This window comes from Aythya fuligula, chromosome 8 (genome assembly GCF_009819795.1).
Source record: "Aythya fuligula isolate bAytFul2 chromosome 8, bAytFul2.pri, whole genome shotgun sequence".
Taxonomy (NCBI): Eukaryota; Metazoa; Chordata; class Aves; order Anseriformes; family Anatidae; genus Aythya; species Aythya fuligula.
Window position 1 is genome coordinate 22,946,622 of NC_045566.1, and position 18,783 is coordinate 22,965,404.

General features: G+C 63.7%; 2 protein-coding genes across 6 annotated transcripts in view; one reads left to right on the forward strand and one right to left on the reverse strand.

Moving 5' to 3' along the window:
- The first annotated feature begins 681 nt into the window (after positions 1 to 681).
- Positions 682 to 7,520, forward strand: PRKAB2 (protein kinase AMP-activated non-catalytic subunit beta 2). Of its 2 annotated transcripts, none has more exons than XM_032192314.1 (8): positions 682 to 709; positions 2,666 to 2,843; positions 3,035 to 3,201; positions 3,932 to 4,025; positions 4,584 to 4,704; positions 5,839 to 5,972; positions 6,193 to 6,261; positions 6,693 to 7,520. In XM_032192314.1, the coding sequence occupies exons 2-8, from the start codon at positions 2,682 to 2,684 to the stop codon at positions 6,768 to 6,770; spliced, it is 825 nt and encodes a 274-aa protein (XP_032048205.1). In that variant the 5' UTR covers positions 682 to 709; positions 2,666 to 2,681; the 3' UTR covers positions 6,771 to 7,520. The 2 variants fall into 2 exon arrangements, with proteins under 2 accessions (XP_032048205.1, XP_032048206.1); XM_032192315.1 differs by having other exon boundaries at positions 4,584 to 4,698.
- Positions 7,521 to 7,758: 238 nt separating this feature from the next.
- Positions 7,759 to 18,783, reverse strand: part of LOC116491923 (myomegalin-like) — a 29,911-nt gene continuing 18,886 nt past the window's right edge. For 3 of the 4 annotated variants that reach the window (XM_032192291.1, XM_032192292.1, XM_032192289.1), the window contains 23 exons: positions 18,587 to 18,699; positions 17,806 to 17,933; positions 14,537 to 14,628; positions 14,303 to 14,448; positions 13,902 to 14,217; positions 13,655 to 13,826; positions 13,429 to 13,545; positions 12,870 to 13,344; positions 12,438 to 12,673; positions 12,166 to 12,217; positions 11,733 to 11,950; positions 11,354 to 11,572; positions 10,657 to 10,878; positions 10,400 to 10,531; positions 10,144 to 10,263; positions 9,864 to 10,041; positions 9,669 to 9,793; positions 9,452 to 9,541; positions 9,186 to 9,343; positions 8,822 to 8,959; positions 8,615 to 8,753; positions 8,474 to 8,520; positions 7,759 to 8,283 (listed from right to left, as the gene is read on the reverse strand). In XM_032192291.1, the coding sequence (XP_032048182.1) occupies positions 8,251 to 8,283; positions 8,474 to 8,520; positions 8,615 to 8,753; positions 8,822 to 8,959; positions 9,186 to 9,343; positions 9,452 to 9,541; positions 9,669 to 9,793; positions 9,864 to 10,041; positions 10,144 to 10,263; positions 10,400 to 10,531; positions 10,657 to 10,878; positions 11,354 to 11,572; positions 11,733 to 11,950; positions 12,166 to 12,217; positions 12,438 to 12,673; positions 12,870 to 13,344; positions 13,429 to 13,545; positions 13,655 to 13,826; positions 13,902 to 14,217; positions 14,303 to 14,448; positions 14,537 to 14,628; positions 17,806 to 17,933; positions 18,587 to 18,699 (3,666 nt within the window). In that variant the 3' untranslated portion in view covers positions 7,759 to 8,250. The remainder of the gene's footprint in view (positions 8,284 to 8,473; positions 8,521 to 8,614; positions 8,754 to 8,821; positions 8,960 to 9,185; positions 9,344 to 9,451; positions 9,542 to 9,668; positions 9,794 to 9,863; positions 10,042 to 10,143; positions 10,264 to 10,399; positions 10,532 to 10,656; positions 10,879 to 11,353; positions 11,573 to 11,732; positions 11,951 to 12,165; positions 12,218 to 12,437; positions 12,674 to 12,869; positions 13,345 to 13,428; positions 13,546 to 13,654; positions 13,827 to 13,901; positions 14,218 to 14,302; positions 14,449 to 14,536; positions 14,629 to 17,805; positions 17,934 to 18,586; positions 18,700 to 18,783) is intronic. The other variant, XM_032192290.1, reaches the window with a different exon arrangement.

The window sequence follows — 18,783 nt, forward strand, 5'->3', positions numbered from 1 at the left end:
GTGGCTATATGGTCATATGGCTATATGGTCGTATGGCTGTATGGTCGTGTGGTTATATGGTCATGTGGCTATATCATTGTGTGGCTATATGGTCGTATGGCTATATGGTCCTCTGGTTATATGGTTGTGTGGCTATATGGTCGTATAGCTATATGGTCATGTGCTTATATGGTCGTGTGGCTATATAGTCCTATGGCTATATAGTCCTGTGGCTGTATGGTCAGAAATTTTGGGTACGCCCCTGCGGTGCCAGGAGTTGGACTCCATGACCCCTGTAGGTCCTTTCCAACTCAGAATATTCTCTGATTTTATGATTCTGTGTTCTTATTCCTCACTTTGGGGTTTTGCTGGTGGGGGGGGGGACGCTCTGGGGACTGGGCTCACACCCCCACACCTCCCAACACCTCTGCGGGCTGCGGAGGCCGGGACACCAACAACGCAAGCCCCAAAAAAGAGGCAATAAACCCTCTCCCGGTGCCCCGGGGCTGAAGGACCAGGCTCTGCCCCTCCTTCATCCCCACAGCCCCGCCACCGCCATGGCGGGCCGCCCACAGCAAAGATGGCGGCGCCCGGCCCCGGCCGGCCCGCCGTGAAGCCGCGCCGCCCTCACCCAAAATGGAGGCGGGGCAGAGCGCCCCGCAGAGGCCGGCGGTGGCGGCCGCCATTTTGAGCGGAGGCGGAGAGGCGGCGGCGGCGGCGTTGGGGGCAGGTGGGGCCGCGGCCGGGGGCTGCCGGGGGCTGGGGGGGTGCCGGGGGGACGGGGACAGGGACGGGGACAGGGACGGGGTGGCGGCTGGGCGGCACGGAGGGTGCCCGGAGGGGCTGTGGCAGCGCTCCGTGCCCCGCGCTGTCAACGGAGCCCCCCCGGTGTCGCTGCTCGGGGGCTGTGTCCCTATGGGGGACCCCAAAGCCCACCCAGCTCCAGCCCCTGTCATGGGCAGGGCCCCCTCCCACCAGCCCAGGCTGCCCCCAGCCCCATCCAGCCCCCAGGGCTGGGGCCCCCGCAGCCCCTCTGGCAGCCTGTGGCAGCGCCCCAGCGCCCTTATAATGAAGAATTTCCTCCTAACCTTTCAGCTAAACCTCCCCTCTTTTAGTTTAAAGCCGTCCCCCCTCGCCCTGCCGTTATCCCGTTGAGCAACGAGCTGCTCCCCATCGCTTTTAACCCTCAGGGCCTGACAGGTTCACTGCAGAGGCTTGCTTGGGCTGTGGTGTCGGCAGCATTTAGGGTGCCTGGTCTGTAGGGACAGCCAAAGGGAGGGGATTCCTCTCAGAGAAGAGAAAGGGGAGCTTTGAGAAAGCCTGCGTGTGTCGCTCAGGTCTGTCTCCATACAAGAGGTTCAGCCCTTCCACCATGCCTCGCAGCCCAGCAGTGAGGGAGCCGTAGCAGAGGTGCTGGGGGAGAAACCTCAACACCCACCCAGGGACAGGTTGTCCCTGGTTGCACAGGATGCACAAACCTCTGGGCAAACCTCCTCTGGGGCAGAGGGGGAAGGTGTCGGGGTGTGTGGTGCTCCTCTCCCAGCCTGAGCACTCAGGGATGCTTGGTCCTCACTGCAGGAGGGTAGGCGTGTGGGCTAGCTGTGCTCCAGCCCCAGGGATTTAAGAAATACTTCAGTAATTGCTCTGTAATGTGCTAAAGGCTGGCGTTGGCTGGCAGCCTCGCCTGGCACCCTGCGTATAACTCGATCTCCTAAACAAAGCCCCAGATGTTGCAACTAAGCAGGTGAAGCAAGGCTGGCCGTCCTCCCGCCTTGCTCTGCGGAGCTGCAAAATAAAGCTGGGAAGGGGCCGAGAACCCCAACCCATGCCAGCTGCCGAAAACCTGAGCCTGGAGACTCCCTCGTAACCCTAATGGCTCTGGTGTCTGTCCCAGGAGGTGCGTAGCTGCTCGTGGCCGGGCGCTGCGTGGCCAGCTGGGCCTGCGTTGCCTTCTCCAGGCTGGGCGAGATGGGGATGAGGGTGCCGGGGTGGCTGGATGTGCCCATCCCACCCGCTGCGGGACCTGTGGCAGCCTGAACAAGACGTGAACGAGACACGAACACCATCAGAGCTGAGCTTCCTGCGGGCACCACAGCAATAGCCCCTTGCCTTGGCCAAGCTCCAGCTTGGGCGATTCCACTCGGGCGCTGTAAGCGCTCCCTGCTGCTCCTGCCAGGCTCCAGGCTCTGCTCTTCTGCCCGCGAGCTCTCGGAGACGCGTTGGGAGCTGTTACACAGCTGCTACTTTCACTCTCAGGCTGTTTTCTTGCTGGACATAGCATTTTTTTTCTGGAGAGCCCGACTGTGGGGCTGTGAAAGAGGCTCTGTGAGTGCCAAGCAACCGATCTGCCAGTAAAGGTTGGCTTTATTTTTCCCGTCTGTGCCCTGCTGCCTGGCGAGGGCTTGTGTAAGACGCGGCACGACTCATATCTGCTTCAGAAGGTAGCAATTAGCAGCGCAACTATCATGATGGTTCATAAGGATAGGGCTATAATTAGGTCAAGCTGTCTTGTTTGTTAAACTCCCCTCCAGCTCCCAAACTTGGCACTGGGGATGAACTTTGGGCCTTTTTTAGGCTTGCTGTCAGTCTGCCCTGGCCGAGGGCGCTGGGAAGCAGCGCTCTCGCTCCTCTCCTCGCTGCGGGAGCCCGCGGGCAGAGGCACGCTGCCCTCCTCTTCCTCCCCCAGGGGCTGCTGAGCTGCCATGGGCAACACCACCAGCGAGAGAGTGTCCGGGGAGCGCCATGGCTCCAAGTCCCACCGCTCCGACGGCTCCAGCACGCCCCACGCCGCCAAGGAGCACCCGCACAAGATCATGGTGGGCAGCACTGACGACCCCAGCGTGTTCAGCTCCCACGACTCCAAGGTAGGGGATGGCTGCTGCCTTCACACTCCTTAACGTTTGGGGTCCTGCCTGGCGCTTCAGCTTGTCCCAGAGCCCTGTGCTGGGCTCAGGATGTTTGCGTGGAGAGGGATTTTAGCGAGTGAAGTGAGGGGAAAGTGAGCGTGGCCCCCGTTGTCTCCGTGTCTCAGCCAGGCTCTGGTGTTCTTTGTCAGATCCCTGGGGACAAGGAGTTCGTGTCGTGGCAGCCGGATCTGGAGGAGTCGGTGAAACCATCCCAACAGGCTCGCCCCACTGTCATCCGCTGGGCTGACGGGGGCAAAGAGGTCTTCATCTCCGGGTCCTTCAACAACTGGAGCACCAAGATCCCGCTCATCAAGAGGTGGGCAGCCCCTCGGGTCACCCTGCGCTCTCCTCTCGGTGCTGGGCGCTGTTCCTCTCGCTCACCTGGCTTTTCTCGGCTCAAAATGCCTGAGCTGGAGGTCACCAACACGCGGCCAGCTTCTCCCCGGGGTGGTGCTGCTGTGGTGGTAGGAAGTTGTGAAACAGCGGCACGGGGTGGGACGGGACAGGCCACTTTGTTTTCCCAGCTGGATGCCACACGGCTGCAGCCCTGGCCCCAAAGCCCTGCCCAGGTGTGCTGCAGTTCCCTGGGAGCTCTTCCCCGGGCTGAGGCCTTACTCCATGCCTAACGGGGGCTGTTGAGTCGTCCCTCACACGTCTCCCTGCCATCGTGATTTTCTTGTTGCTCTGCAATACATCTCTGTTTTTCCTGGAAACGCTGTGCAGGACTCCAGGCATAACCCCAGCAAGTATCTGGCATGGGTTTATCTCGATTCAGAGCTGTTGTGCTTCCTGCTCTCATCCTGCAGTGCCAGCACAAGTTTAGATGTGTTGCCCACACAGCCTTGCACGCAGCGTCTGACACAACGGCTTCCCTGGGCACGCGGGGCAGGGCTGCAAGCTGAACTCCTGTGCTCCTTGCGGCCGGGCTTCTAGGGGTTTGGGTCGTGCTGGGGCTCTGAGCATGCTCTTTTTTGGGACCCCATGGAAGGGCAGCATCCAGAGCATCACCGGGGTGATGGTGTGCCACGTCTCTTCTCTCTGCACAGCCACAACGACTTCGTCGCTATCCTGGACCTCCCGGAAGGAGAGCACCAGTACAAATTCTTTGTGGACGGCCAGTGGGTGCATGACCCATCCGAGGTAACTCACGAAGCTTTATCCCTGCAGATCTTGCCCTGGGCAGGGGATTAGGAATGATGTGACCGCAGCAGAGGGAGAGCAGGAAGAGCAGAGGATATCCACCAAAATAAAAGGAGAGCTCCATCCCATAAATCCTTTCAGAGGCTGGTTCCTATGAGTTTGGACATGCTGTATGGGAAGGTATTGGGTGCCAGTGAGACCCCAGAAACCTTTAAAGGCCCATTTGGAGTCAGCTATGTGGAAGGACAAACCATGGGTCAGCATTCACTTGCAGGTTCTCCTCCAACCTGACTCACAAAGGATCGGGGAAGGAGAGAACACTTGCCCATCAGCATGTAGCAGGAAGGAGAATGAAAGCAGGAGGTGATGCAGGAGCCTGGGAGCAAAGGGAAATCCTCCCAGGATAATCAGCAGAGATCTGCAAGCGCAGAGTAGAGCTAGACTTTTGCCACCTGTGCTCTGAGATAATGACACAGCAAAGGCAGCGTGGGCTGGGAGGATCTGTGCGCGCTTCAGCTGAGGGTAACGCAGGAAGACTCTTACCTCTGCTCTCTCCAGCCTGTGGTCACCAGCCAGATGGGGACGATCAACAACCTGATTCACGTCAAGAAGTCTGACTTCGAGGTGTTCGATGCTTTGAAGGTGGATTCCCTGGAGAGCTCAGAAACCTCAGGTCGGGGTGAGTTTTTTCTGGCGTTGCGGCTTTGCATGCGCTGTTCTCCACCTCCTGCTCTGAGACTCGCTGCTCGGGGGGGGGGTGAACAGACCCCCCGAGCAGAGGCGTAGGCCTGGAGAGATTCGGGTTTGGCAGCGTGTCCTGCCCGTGTCCTCAGCAGCACGCAGCCACGGCCTCGTCTCCACGAGGGGCTGTGCTGCTGTAACTTGCTCTGTGCTAGCGCCGTCCCAGGGCAGGGTCGGTGCCCGCCTGCGGCTGCCATTTCAGACTGGTGAGCGCCGGGACCGTCACCCCTTTCTGTCCGCTGGGCTGTGAGTAAGTCATCCGACCCGGGGCGGCAGCTAGGTGAGAGCAGCAGCCGGGTTATTTTCAGCAGCTGCCCCTGGTTTTCACGGCAGGGCGATTTGTACTGTTGCTGGCACGTCGCGAACCTTCCTCCGCTCGTCTTACAGCAGCAGGTTGGGTTACCCCGCGGGCAGTGCTGGCAGGGAGCTCAGGCATAAACCCCGTCTCAGGGGCAGCCCCAGCCTGAAGAGAAGCCCACAGGCAGCAGCAGCAGCTCCGAGGAGGTGGAGCCCTTCAGGGCGCTGGCTGTCCCCAAACGATGCTCCTGTGGTCCCTCACACAGGCTGAACGGCTCCGAAACCAGCAATTCCCATCCTGGGACCTCCCCGTCAGGCAGTTGTGCAGCACCAGCGAGCTGTGCCTGCTGCAAACGGTGCTGCTCGGGGGCTGGCCAGCTGCTTGGCCCGGGGAGAGAGACCCTACAGGGGTATTGTAGGGGTCTCAGAGTGGATACCGCAGGCTGCCTGTGTTGTGTCAGTGCATGTGCCAGCCTTGGAAGTGCCCAGGGCTTGCCTGGCTGCTTATTGTGCTGTGAGAAGTCTGGTCTGTTGCTATAGGATACGTGGCGAAGGGGGAACTAGTGCCTGAAGACCCCTTTGAAACAGAACAAGCCACCTGCCCCCTAGCTGCTGTGGCTTTGAGCCGTGAGATGTGACAAGCCTGCACTGCTGCCCCACTGCATGCTAACCCCAGGCTGGGCTGATGGAAGACATTAATGCCTGAAAGCCCCTCTTGGATGCTGCTCTGGGCTTGCCAGTCCTGCTTTATCCGTCTCATGTCTCCTCCCTTTAGACTTATCGAGTTCACCACCCGGCCCGTACGGCCAAGAGATGTACGTGTACCGGCCCGAGGAGCGCTTCAAATCGCCCCCCATCCTCCCGCCTCACCTCCTCCAGGTCATCCTCAACAAGGACACCAACATCTCGGTGGGTACCAGCACGCTGCCTGCATGCAGATAACGTCACCTTTTCCTATTCACCGCTCTGGTTTGGCCCCTTGCTCTGCCTGGCGCTCAGCTGGGCCGTGTTCACGTTCAGAGCAGCCACCCAGCAGCTCAGGTTGCCCGAGGTGGCAGCTCCTTGCTCCCCGTGGTGGCTGGGGGGTTCGGGGCTCTGCTGTTCCCTCCTGACACTCCTCTTGTCCTAGTGTGACCCAGCCCTGCTGCCCGAACCCAACCATGTCATGCTCAACCACCTCTACGCGCTCTCCATCAAGGTAAGGGCAGGACCTTGGGTGAGGAAAGGGGGAGCAGCTGCAGTTCCTCGGAGCTGGGACCTGGGTGGAGACGGTGGCAGGGGGTTGGGAGACCCACGCAAGGAGCTCTCAGCTCCCTGGCGAAACGTAGCACACGCAGGGGTGTAGGTTGTGGCCTTACAGCCCCAAAATTCCCTGTAGCTGCCTCCCTGCAGTGCTGTGGGGCTGGGATCTGCACCTGACCCTTCCCTCGCCTTGCCCTGTCACGGGGTGGATGCGTTTCACTGGCTGTGGGGCTTGGGACAGCAGGGACCCGCTGGGGGGCTCCCCGACCCCACAGAGCAGTGGGAGCCCCTTGCTCACAGCTCTTTTGGGGCGTCCTGCTGCTGGGGTGGTGTGGCCAGGCTGCGTGGAGCCCCCCCCTGCTCCAGCTGACGCTGTGCCTCCCGCAGGACGGCGTGATGGTGCTCAGCGCCACGCACCGCTACAAGAAGAAGTACGTCACCACGCTGCTCTACAAGCCCATCTGAGCCGGGGCCTCGCCCGCCCCCCCACGCAGGACACGAAATGCCACTTTGTCTGCACACGCTGGGCCACGGGACTTGTGTGGGGACTGGCCGCCGGCTCCAGCCTCAAACCTGGCGGGGACGCAGAGCCCGAGCCCGCTGGGGCCGGTGCCACTGCCCCATCCTACTGGTGTGGTTTGATTTAAGCCCTGGCTCCCACCCACCTCCAGCTCCCCTTGGCTTCTGTGAGTCCGGGGCTGCTTTGCTGCTCACCAGAACAGCCTTTCCTCGCTCCCGACACGGAAAGGGCTTCACCTTACCCATCTCCTCCAGCCTGCGAGGGGCCTCGAGGCCGTCCTGGCACCGTCCTCAGCCCAGGCCAGCAGCACCGCGTCCTCCTGCTGCCCTGGCGAGGAGTCTCCAAGGCCACGCTGCTGGCTGGGGGCTCCGGGAGGTCCCTGTCCCCCAGCCCTGACTGCGGGGCTGCCCCCTCCTCGTGCTCCCCAGCTTCAAGCTCACAGCCCTCTGCCAGGTTCAGCGCTGAGGAGGGAGCAGCCAAAACGCAGCCACGCTTCCCTGCTGCCAGGACAGCGCCGCGAAGGACTGAACGCCTGAACGCCCGCCCCAGCGGCACAGCGAGAGGGGCACCTGCTCAAGGGGGGCCCTGGGGAGGAGAGCGGGGCACGGCAGGTGCCCCAGCTGCACCGTCTGCTGCCGAAGCAGTGCCATGTGACAGGGTTTTCTCTATTTATTACAGTATTTATTGGTCTCGGTGCCGCTGGCCTGGTGTTGGAGGGGGGATTTGGAGCGGTGAAGCCTCGCGTGGCATCACGGGTGCTGGGCTGCTGGTTGTGGGGCAGCCCCTGGGTGGAAGGGAGCATCCCACAGGGCACAGAGCTGCCCTGAAGGGGCTCCAGGAGGGGTCAGAGCTGTCCCCCTGGGCACAGCCACCGCCTACTGCCCCTGGGGGCTTGGGGAGGAGGGCAGAGCTGCAGGGACAGGCGTGCCAGAATCACCAGGACCCACAGGAAAGCTTTATTGGGGACTCTGAAGCCGCTGGACAGAACACGACATTTCTTACATCTTCCTCCCGCGCCGGGGCCCCGGCACGCCCGGGGAGCCCCTGGGACGCAGCTCCGATATCCGTACCTGTACCTGTCTCTATATACAAACAGCCACGAGCAGGGGCAGCGTGCAGCAGGGGTACGGGTGGGACCGAGTCCCAGGGCCGGAGGGCCGTGACACCCCACGGGTGGGAGGGAGCACACGCAGAAGCGTGGGGAAGGCAAAGCCCAAGCCAGCAGCAGCTGCTGCGACGCCAAGCGAAGGCAAACGGAGGGAAGGCGACGCCCGGCGCTGCCCCAAACCCACTGCGCAGTGCCTGGTTTTGGGGCAGCGCCGGGCACCTCCCAGCCCTGTCTGCTCCAGCCCTTGGAGGCGGCACGGCTCGGTGGCTGGCGGGCCGTGGTGTGGCCGGGGACATCACTCCCACCCCGCCGGGGGCTCACGCGACGGGCAGGGCCTGCTGGGCCTTCACCTGGCGAGGGAACACACGTGGTGAGTGCTCAGCTGGCCAGCAGGGCAACAGTGGGGTCAACACTCTGCAGGGGGCTCTTGTGGGATGAGGACAGGGACGCAGAGGGTGGGGACAGCCAGCAGAACCGCATCCACGCCCGTCCCCAGGGTGAGGGCACCCCGCTTTGTCCTGGCGGCCAGGGCAGGCTCACCTCCAGGTTGGTCCTGGCCTTGCGCAGCACGCCGTGAGTCCTGGTCACTGCCAGGGAGAAGGGGACAGGGTCAGTGAGGTCCCCGCGCCACGGAGCGGCCCCATAAAGCAGGAACGGGGCCAATTTGGCCGTGCCACCTACGCTGGCTGACGATGAACTGCTCCATGCTGTCCTTGAGCCGGGCCATGCCGCGGAGCCGCTCGGCCGTGCTCTGCAGGGCATCGTCCTTCTCACGGAGCTGGGCACGCAGCGCCGCGATCTCGCCCTGCAAAGCCTGCTCCTGGGACGAGACGGGGGCCGTGAGCGGCGCGCGCCCGGCCTCATCCCAGCGCCCAGCACGGTGCTCACCTTGCCCTGGTGCTGGGCAGGGCTGACGGGCAGCACGGTGCTCCAGAAGGTGGTGAGGAGAGAGGCACACTCCTCCAGCACGCGCTGCAGGGTGCTGGCGCTGCCCCACAGCTGTCCCGCGCCCGCGTACCCCGGCACCTGTGGGAGAAGGGTGCAGGAGTGGCTGCTGCTGGGGCACCCCGGGCTGGATCCCCTCCAATATGCTTCGAGCACACTCGTGCCTGCTACGGGGACCCCGTGCTGCAAAGATCCTGCCCTAAATCCCCCCACAGTGCCACCTTGCCTGGCTGCCAGCAGCCCAATTTATCCGTGGCGCAGACGGAGCCTCCCTCCTTGCTCCAGCCCCGTCCTGCCCACGCGTTACCTCCTTTCCCGGGCGCGTCGCACACGTCAGCTCGCAGGCCAGCACCTTTCCCTCCAGGATGCGCTGCTCCAGGGAGCGGTAGGTGTCCAGGCGGCCCACAACGTGAGCCCCCGTCGGTCCCTCGCTCCTCCTCACCGCTGGGTCTGCCCCGAGCGTCTCTGGGGAGAGCAGAGCGGGGTGAGGACCCCTGAGGTCCTCCTCGGGGCTTGGCTTTGCCCTCTCAGAAAGGGTGCCACGAGTTTCTCGGTCTCAGCAGCGGTACTTACCGTCCACCTGCACCGATGTCTTAGAGGGTGGTGGAGAGAAAGCTGCTGAGCTGGTGCCAACATCCCGCACCGGAGGGGACGGGAAGCAGCCTGGAAGAAGAAGCAACAGACTGGGGCTCCCTGCACGGGGCTGCTGGGGGCCTTCCCTCCCTCCTGCTGCCGTGACAGGGCTGGGACAGGCACCCCAGGCTGGGTGAGCTGTGCACGGGCCCTGTACCTGCACGGGGCTCGACAGCGGGGCCGGGAAGGCTCTGGTAGACGTGCAGCTCCGTGCGCAGGGCCTGCAGGAGCAGGCGGTGCTCATCACCCTGCTGCTGCAGGAGCGTCACCGTGTGCTGCAGCCTGCAGAAAGGTGCCACGTGGGTCTGGAGCCACCCGCACGCCACCCAGCCCCGCCGGCCCCAAACCTTACCTGTTGTTGTCCTCCTGCAGAGCCAGCCGCTCGTCCCGCAGCTGCCGGATGCTCTCCTGCTGCTTGCTGAGCTCCTCCGCCAGCCTGCGCTGCTCCCCGCGCCTCTGGCCCAGCTCTGCTTCAGCCTCCCGCACCCGGGAGCAGGCGGCCAGGAGCGCCTCCTGCACCCGGGCCAGCTCTGGGGACACGGAGCACAGGGGGACGTCACCAACACCCCATTCAGCGAGCGGGGTGACCCCACGGGGGGACTCAGCCCCCGAGGGGTTTGTCCCAGCCCTACCTCGGGAGAGGCGGTCGCACTGCAGCCGCAGGCTCTGGTTGTCCTCGCGCAGCGCCCGGTTCTCCCCGCTCAGCTGCAGCCCCAGCTCCGGCCCCTGGGCGAACACATCGCCGGGCAAACCTGCAACGGGGGACAGGTGCTGAGCCCCTCTCTGCAGCACCGCGCCACGCAGGGCCCGAGGGCTTTTCCCCGTGCCATGGGGGCTTGCAAAGCCTGCCACCCCCCCCCCCAAGCTGGCCCCGCTGCAGCCCCGCACCGCTGGCCTTGCCGGTAGAGGCCAGGCGGCGCTCCAGCTGCTCCCGGAGCCGGTCGTTGGTGCAGATGGACTCCTCCAGGCGCTGCCGCAGGCTGCGGATCTCCACCAAGTGCTCCTCCAGCAGGTCTGCCCCTGACGCAGCCAGGGAGACGTCTCAGGGCGGGGATGGCCGCGCCGCCTGCCCCGTGCCATCCCCACAGCCCTCCTGGGGCTGCGCCTCCTCCCTTTTCCACCCGGGCTGCCCCCAAGGACCCTACCTGTTAGCTTCTGGCTGGACGGGTACCCCGAAGGCAGCGCCCCGGTAAGGGGCAGGCCGGGAGCTGGCACGTCCCAGGGGACACGGGTGTCGCTGGCCCCGGGTGCCTTGGCCAGGCTCTGCAGGGCGCCGTGCTGGCAGAGCGAGGCTGCGGGTTTGCCGCCCTCTCCGAAGGGTCCCAGCGAGGCTGTGGGCTTGGCTGTTGGCACGGGGAGAGTCACACCTGCATGCAAATGGGGCAAAAGGGTGAGGAGGAGGAGAGCAGTGAGCAGGGAGGAAGAACAGGGGTAACAAACCCTCTTGCCACGGCCTCCTTGCTATGCCCAGCCGTGCAGCCCGCTGTCCCCGTCCCCAGCCCTGCTCAAACCCATTCATCCCAAAGAGCAGAGGTTCTCCCAGCACGCACCGATTGCATGAATTGAGTTGTGGGGTCTCAGCCCTGCCCCTACACAACACCTAACCACACCAACCCTCCCCCACAGTGCCCAGGCACCTTCACCACTTGCCAGTGCTGCCTCAGGCTGTGCCCATCCCACCCACCCCACCCCTTGGTGCAGGAGAGCCACGTCCCCATCGTCCCTTAACCAAAATATTGGGATCTGGCCTCAAAGCAGTGGCCCGAGGGAGCAGGAGAAGGACCAGGGCAGGGCAGAGGGGGCCGGGGGGGGCATGCAGCACGCAGGGCAGGCGGCACCAACCCTGTGCAGGAGGCAGGCGCTCCCTTTCTCCCAGCTGCCTCCGGAGCACCTGCAGCTCCTGCTGCGCCTCGGCCAGGGAGCAGGCGGGGGCCCCGCAGCAGCCCAGCAGCGCGGGGGCTGCGGGCGGGGGGAGCCCCGTGGGCAGGAACGGGGACAGCCCCGGGGTCAGTGCAGGCAGGGGGGCACTAACGGGTTTGGACAAGGAGTCAAAGTGAAGGCCTAGAGACAGGAGAGAGAGGGAGAGAGGTGTTAACGCAGCTCTGGCTCAGTTTGGGGGGGTCCTGTCCTCCCCGAGGTGCTGAGCCACACGGGTGCCCACCGCAGCAGGGATCTGGGTGCTGCACGTCCCCAGCCCGTGGTCGTGGCCCCCCCATGGTACCTGTGAGCCGGGCGGGCTCCTCGTGGCACTGGCTGCACTCGCTGGCTGCGTCCCCGTCGGAGCAGGGCTCCAGCGCGTCGGACACGAAGGAGGCGCTGGTGGCAGAGCGGGACGACTCGGAGGGCGGGCGGCTGCTGCCCGGGGACTCGCAGCGCTCCTGCAGCTTCGCCTCCAGGCTCTCGATCACCTTCTCCTTCTCCTGGAGCTCCCGGCTGAGCCTGCGGGGACGGGGCATCGCTGGGGCTGTGCTCGCTCCAGCATGACACCCCGACTTCCCACCCGTGCTGCATGGCAGCCCGGGGTGCCAAACCCAGAGAGGCAGCCCCAGGACGCCCACCCGGAGCACCCTGGAACCCCTGAGAGCAGTGACAGAGCAGCCCAGGGTGCCCCTGCAGAGCAGGTCCTCCCCCCAGAGCTCCCTAGCAGCAGGTACCTCAGTGCCAGGAGCTCGTGGCTGGTTTTATCCTCCCCATCCTGTCGATCTCCTGAAAAAACACAAACCAGGTATGAACCGGTCAGCGTCCCCATACCCTAGGCTGCCTGTACCCCAAACAGAGCCCACACAGGAGATTCCAGCTTGGAGCAGGTAGCCCACATAGCACAGGGTGTCCAAACGGTCCCAGCCCTTCACAGCACCCATTAAAGCATCCCTTTCCACCCCAGCACGCCCCATTACACCCCAGCACCCGCCCCAAAGGCGCTTACTGGTGCCCAGCTTGTCGCTGAGCCTCTCGGCCAGCTGCCTGCCCTGTGCCAGCTGCTCCCGGAAGCCCTGGCCCAGGTAGTAATCGATGTCAGTCCCACGGAGGAGCTCCTCGAAGGACCTCAGGGCGTCTCGCAGGTGCTGGGCCAGGCTGCGGCTCACCCCGCGGCCCTCCCGCAGCGTCTGCCGCAGGTGGGAGAGCTCCCGGGCCTGAGCTTGGATCAGCGAGTTGTATTTCCTAGGGGGGATTGGAAAACAGGGGGGTCACGGGGCTGCCTGACACCCCTCTGGGTAACCCGGCATGGACAGGATGCCGTGGGGGTGTCCCTGAGAGCCTGGCTGTGGGTAGAGCACACAACAAGAAGCCACCACCTTGGACAACCCCTAGAAACCCCCAAAGACCCCCCTCTGGCCCCATTCTTCCCCATCTATACCCCGGCCACGCAGCAGATTGCAGCTCCTTGGGAAAACCCCCTCCGGGCTTGGTGGCGGGCAGCTGTGCCTCGAGGAGAGCCACGCGCTGCACCAGCTGCTCCAGGTCGTGCTGCGCCCACGGGGCGGGCGGGCAGAGGGTGCCACGGCCGTCCGACTGCCAGCCCTCGTCCTCATCGGTCAGGCTGTGGGACGGCGAGGCCAACGCGGCGGGGCCCGGCGGGGGCCGCTCGGTGCCCGAGGTGTAGCCGCTGGTGACGGAGACGGAGCGGGCCCGGCGCTGCAGGCTCTGGATCACCTTGTTGGCGTTCAGCAGCTGCGCCTTGAGGTCCTTGATGTGCTGGCACAGGGCTGCCACGTCGGGAGGGGACGTGGCTTTCAGGGCAGCCTTGCCCGCCCTGGGTACCCCCAGGCGGCACGGGGACCCCAGCTCCTCGCCCAGGCTGGGCTCGCTGAACACGTCCGGCTCCTCGCACTCTGCAGGGGGGACAGGGCACGGTGTCACTTTTCCATGCCATATGGGTGAGTTGTGGGGTCCCCAGAGCCCCCGACTCTCCTCACCAGGACTGGTGGTCTCATCCCGGTCCACTTCGGTCTCGCTTCGCCCGCAGGTCTCGTAGCCCAGGTCCTGGAAGTCCACCTGCACTTGCTTGCTGAGCTGCTGGGCGTGGGGTTCACCTGCCGGGCACGCCGTCAGCTCAGGGTGCCCCCCTCCAGGCTGGACGCACGCACGGGGCATGCCAGGTTTGGCACAGACCCCCCCCATCCCTCCCGCCCCACTACTCACGGAGCAGGACGTGGTACTTCTCCAGCTGCTCCGCCTGCGCCCGCACCATGGCCTCCGAGGCGGCCAGCTTGTCCTGCAGCTCCTGGCACTGCTTCTGCCCCTGCGCCACCTGAGAGCGCAGCTCCGCGCCCAGCCCCGGCCAGCCCCCGCCTGGGGCCGTGCCCTCCTCCTGCTGGAAAGAGAAATGGGGCTGTGAGCTCCCCCAGACCTCCGTCCCTGTCCCCGTCCCGCTCCCCACAGCACTCACGTGGCTCCCGTCCCCTCCGCCAGGGGCACTGGGGCAGGGTCTCTTGGGCGCGTCGTCCCGGCACCGCGCCTCCAGCGCAGGGCGCTTGGTGGGCACAGCTCCCCTCTCCGCTGCGAGCCCCTGGCTGTCCCCGCTGCCACCAGCCTGGCGCTCCCCGAGGCCACCGCGACCCTTGCGCTGCGTCCTGCGGGGCTCAGGTGACGCGGAGCCCCCCAGCCCGGCCTCCTCCTGCTCCCCGCTCTCCAGCAGCGACGTGGCTTCGCCCATCCGCTCCTTCAGCTCCGCGTTCTCCAGGCACAGGCTCAGCATCGCCTTCCTGGCAGCACACGGCACCGTGAGGGGCGTGAGGATCCCCTTGGGGCCACCGCCACCCACCCGCTCCCACCCCGTGGGGCTCTTGCCTGATGTGGGACACGGAGGAGAAGCCGGCTTCCTCCAGCTGCGCCTTCAGCTCCCGCAGCTCCTCTTCTGCCCGTAGCCCTGGCGTTGAGCTCCTTGGTGGTGCCTTCTCGGTGCCCCTGCTCTCCTTGGTGACCCGGGGGCTGTTCTAGAGGGACAGAGGCAGAGGGTGACGGGGCACAGCGCGCTGCCCGGCCCCACAGCCCCTCTTCCCGGTGCTGCACACCCCAACTTACGTGCTGGGTCGCGGCGCTGCGAGCCACCTCCTCCTCGATGCCGCTGGCGAAGTCGGTGCTGGCATCGTCCCCGTCTGTCCCTACAGCCTGACCTAGGACACAGCACAGCGGGGTGCTCAGAGTGGTGACAGCGTGGCACTGGCTCTGTCCCCACCTCTCCAGCAAGGCCATCGGGGCAGGTGCCTGGCACTGGGGTGCTCCCGGGGGGACCGAGGTGTCCCTTCCATCCCTGGAGCCTGCTGTCCCCTGGCTGCGTGCTGCCCCGTCCACATCCGTGGCACCTCGAGCTCGTGGCACTGCCCCTCGTGCCGTGGTGACATCCCAAGCCGTAGCCACCACCTCCTAGTGCAGAAAACCTCCCCGGTGCTGCCCCCACCCCACGGGGCTGCAGGTGCCCACCCCACGCAATTCCCTGCCCCGAGACCTAAAAGGAAGCTCGTGTCCCGTAGTGTGTGGGGTGGGCAGGGGGCTGTGGCCCACCCTGTCCCGCAGACCCAAGCAGGGACACGCTTTTCTGCTCTGCTGCTGGCCCCAAGTGAAGGCTCACCCCGTTCCCTGGGCAGCTCAGCCCCTTGCACCTTCCTCCCCCCCAGCCGCAGGTCCCAGCCCGCTCCTCTCGGGTTCAGGCGCCCTGGGCTGGGGTTTGGGTCAGGGAGAGCAGAGCCTGGGCAGGTCCCAGAGCCACATTTCGCAGCCCCTTCAAGCCCTGCGGGAGCTGCAGCTGCTCAACCCGAGGGCAGAGCCAGCGCCATCGGGGCTGGGGCTGAGCAGGGGAAAGCAGGGGAGATGCCAAACCTGCAGGTGCCATGCCCTGGGGGCGAGGCCAGGCACCCAAAATGCGTAGAGGCAGCTGGAAGGGGCAGCAGCGCCCCAGCGAAGCAGCAGCGCTCGTGGGTGGCACTCAGCACAGGCAAAGCACAGGCCTGGGACCCCCCCGGGACACAAAGCTGGCAGGGGACACGCCACCCAGCTCCGTGGGGAGCTGCGAAGGGAAAAGGGACGCAGCACAAAGGCTGCAGGATGTGCTGGAGCAGGGGAGGAGCCAGCACAGAGGCTTTGGGGACGCTGGAGAATCACCTCTCCACCAGCACCCGGCCCCCTGCTCCTCACCGTCACCCACAGCTTCAGGACTGAGGCACAAAAAGGAGTTTAAAAAAATAATAAACATAAAAAAAGGGAAGATGAGGAGGTTGGTGCTGGAGCTCACTGAGTGCTTGAACCCTCCGCAGCAGCAGCCAGGGTGCAAACTGAAGGAGAGGGGCTGCTCAGTGCTGGGTACTGCCAGGAAAAGGGATGAGATGCCAGCTGAGCGCTGCTCGTCTCAGACTCCTGTGTCTCTCGTGCCTAGCTTGAAGGGAATTAGCTGCATGGCTTGAGAAGCGCACACATCCCCCAGGTGCAGAACAGCCCCTGGGTGCATTGGCTGTGCTGGAAACAACCAGGCACTTCGGAACAGGGGAGGAGAAGTAAGGGCTCCAGAGAAATTAAGAGAGAAAGGAGAGAGCTCCACAGAAAGCTCTGAGACAGCACAGCTTGAGAGGGGGCCCTCAGGCACGGGATGTTCAGGCTCACCTTTCTGTGGGGCAAAAGAGCACAGAAACAGGTACATCGGGGATGAAACAAAGCCCTGAAGAACAGAGCAGAAAGTTTGGGATGCTCTGAGGGCACTTAGTGTCAGGGATGTCAGCAGAGGGCAGGGACAGAGCTGAGCAAAAGGCAAGAGAGGGGAGCTGCCAGAGCACCCGCAGAGCGCCAGCCAGGGCCAGGCAGCCTGCACGGGGCCCTGGGCTCCCCAGAGACAGGCATCAGAGCCAGGATGGAGGAGGGAAGGGGGGAAGATCAGGACAGGGACACAAAAGGCTCCTACAGAGGGAGATGCAGAAGGAAAAAGAGGAGATGGTGCTACACAGAGAAGCGAGAGGAAGGGAATGAGATGAAACACGAGAGGAAAGGCTAACCAAGGAGGAGAGCTGCCCGGCAGCACCAGCTGTCCCACACAGGGCTGCTGGACTCGTCTCGCAGGGAAGGGAGCGCCGTGCTGCCTCCTGGCCCTGCCCCAGCCCGGGAAGGGAAGGTCTCAGCAGGGCTGTAAGGCACGGGGGGTACACGGTGTGTGAGGCGGGCACAAGGGGACGTGCAGCAGAGCAGGCAGGGCCCGATGGCACAGCCCAGCAGGATGGAGCTCTTCTGCTCCACCTGCTCCGGGTTCAGCTTCCCCAGCAAGCAGAAACAGTGGTGCCCAGAGAGGTACAAAGTTTGCTCTTGACACTTTGGGAGGTGACTGAGCACGAGACTGGATCCATTCCCCTCTGTGTTGGGGAGTCACATCCTTAGGAAAGCTGCTGCTATTGCTGTGCAGTTCTTACATCAGCACCAACCCTCCCTGAGGAGGCGAAAGATGTCCTAGAAAAGCTACGGGCACGTGGAACCTGTGTGTGAGACATGCACGGGGACGTACGGGAGCAGACCAGCCCAGACTCTGGGCTCAGGCACCCCCAACCATCTGTCCAAAAACAAAAACCAGAAGGAAGATCTCCTGCAAGGGCACTTGCAAGCCGGGGTGAGACAACTCACAGTCAGTAAGCAAACAAACAAGAAAAATATCAGTAAAATCATCAGTGGTGGATTAGGATTTGGTCTGAGCACAAAACGAATCATTGGTCCTACACTCAAAGGCTTGCAAAAGAGCTCCAGGCAAGTGCCACTGTGTCTGCAGCCATTCCCAGCTGCTCTGGCACCCACTGCTCCACAGACACCTTCTCCTTTTGTACCTGCAGCCATCGACCCAAGCCGGGGATGTCACTGGGTAGAAAAGCAGGGAGGGAGTACAAAAATTCACACTCATGCACTTGGGAGATGATAGAGAACATCTGGTGTTTCCTTCGGAGAAAGGGAATCTTTATTTGGCCCACGGGGGAGGAGGAAGGGGAAGCAGAAGGAAATCAACTAAAATGGAATGATTCGAATGTGCAAATACATCAGTGGCCACCGGGGTGAGTCGGACAGGAACATACACGAGGACACGGGTGGATTGCACTGATCGCCGTTTCCAAAGCAGCTCAAAAAAAAAAAATAAAAAAAAAAAAAAAAAAGGAGACAACAAGCCCTGCCCCGGTTCTAGCGTACCGTTACTAAAGTCCCAAAGCAACCCTCCCAGAGTCAGTGAGACAGGCTGGCTCGGTTAGTGAACCGTTTCCGTGGCAGGCGGGCGAGCACCAGTGCTCAGAAGGCATGCTGGGGGAGGACTCTCACACGCTCCTGTTCCCCACCTCCTATGGCGCCCTGCGTCTCCAGCCTGCTCAAACGCTCCAAGCTTCTTCCGAGAGCTTCTTCCAGCTGGCCCCGCAGCTCCTGGACCCCCTCCAGCTCCACCTGCAGAGCGCGGTCTCTCGCAGCGCTGAGCGGCCAAGGGAAGAGGGTTAGACAGGCTGCAGCACACGCACGAATCAGCCCCTCCGCCTGGGGATTCCTCTCGCTCCAGGCACAGGCCCTGCACGCTCCCACAGGGTCTTGGACACCTCCTGCCTCACCTCTCGGCCTCCCCGCAGCACGGCCATCCCCAAAAAAGGCTCCAGGCTGCGGCAGGGGGCTCCTAGGCACAGCTGTTCTTCGGTACTTACCCAAGCACTCCGCTTACGTGCTGCTCTTGCTGGCAGGTAGCTCAAATATCCCCGAGGCTGCAGGCCCGTGAAGGGCAGGGGATTAGTGTGGAGGACAAAGAATGCAGGCCCCACACCACTGTGGGATGACCGCCTGGATAGAGATCTGTCTGGGTGCTTCTCGACCCAACAGTTGGTGGGAATTGGGCAGGGAAAGCAGCCTCGGAAAGGTGGCCAAATGGGGGTGAGACGCTGAGCAAAGCAGGCAACAGGGATGGAAATCCCAGGGCCTGAACATGGCGATGTGGGGAGGTTGGGTAGAATTTAAATGCATCTTTAGAGGAAGGCAGCCTAAAATCTGGTCTCCCAACAATCGGTGCCTTGGGGGTTGCCCCAGAGACCACCCCCACGTGCCCCAGCAGCCAAGCAGAGCCGTGGCAGCCTCGCTTACCTGTCTGGGTGCGTGTGGAACTTCACCAGGCTGCTGTAGAGCTGCCTCTCTGCCTGGAGAGCCTCGTTCAGCCGATTCCTTTCAGCCACCAGCCCTTCCAGCATCAGTAACAACTGCTCGGAGAGGAGAGACGAGATGCAACGCTCAGACACATCCACGGAGGCACCTTGCTGCCCCAGAGGAACGGGGGCTCCTCC

Coding starts and splice junctions, on each gene's coding strand:
- PRKAB2 (XM_032192314.1), top strand. CDS start 2,682: ATGGGCAACACCACCAGCGAGAGAGTGTCCGGGGAGCGCCATGGCTCC. Junction 3,202..3,931: donor AAGATCCCGCTCATCAAGAG/GTGGGCAGCCCC, acceptor CTCTCTGCACAG/CCACAACGACTTCGTCGCTA. Junction 5,973..6,192: donor ACAAGGACACCAACATCTCG/GTGGGTACCAGC, acceptor CTCTTGTCCTAG/TGTGACCCAGCCCTGCTGCC.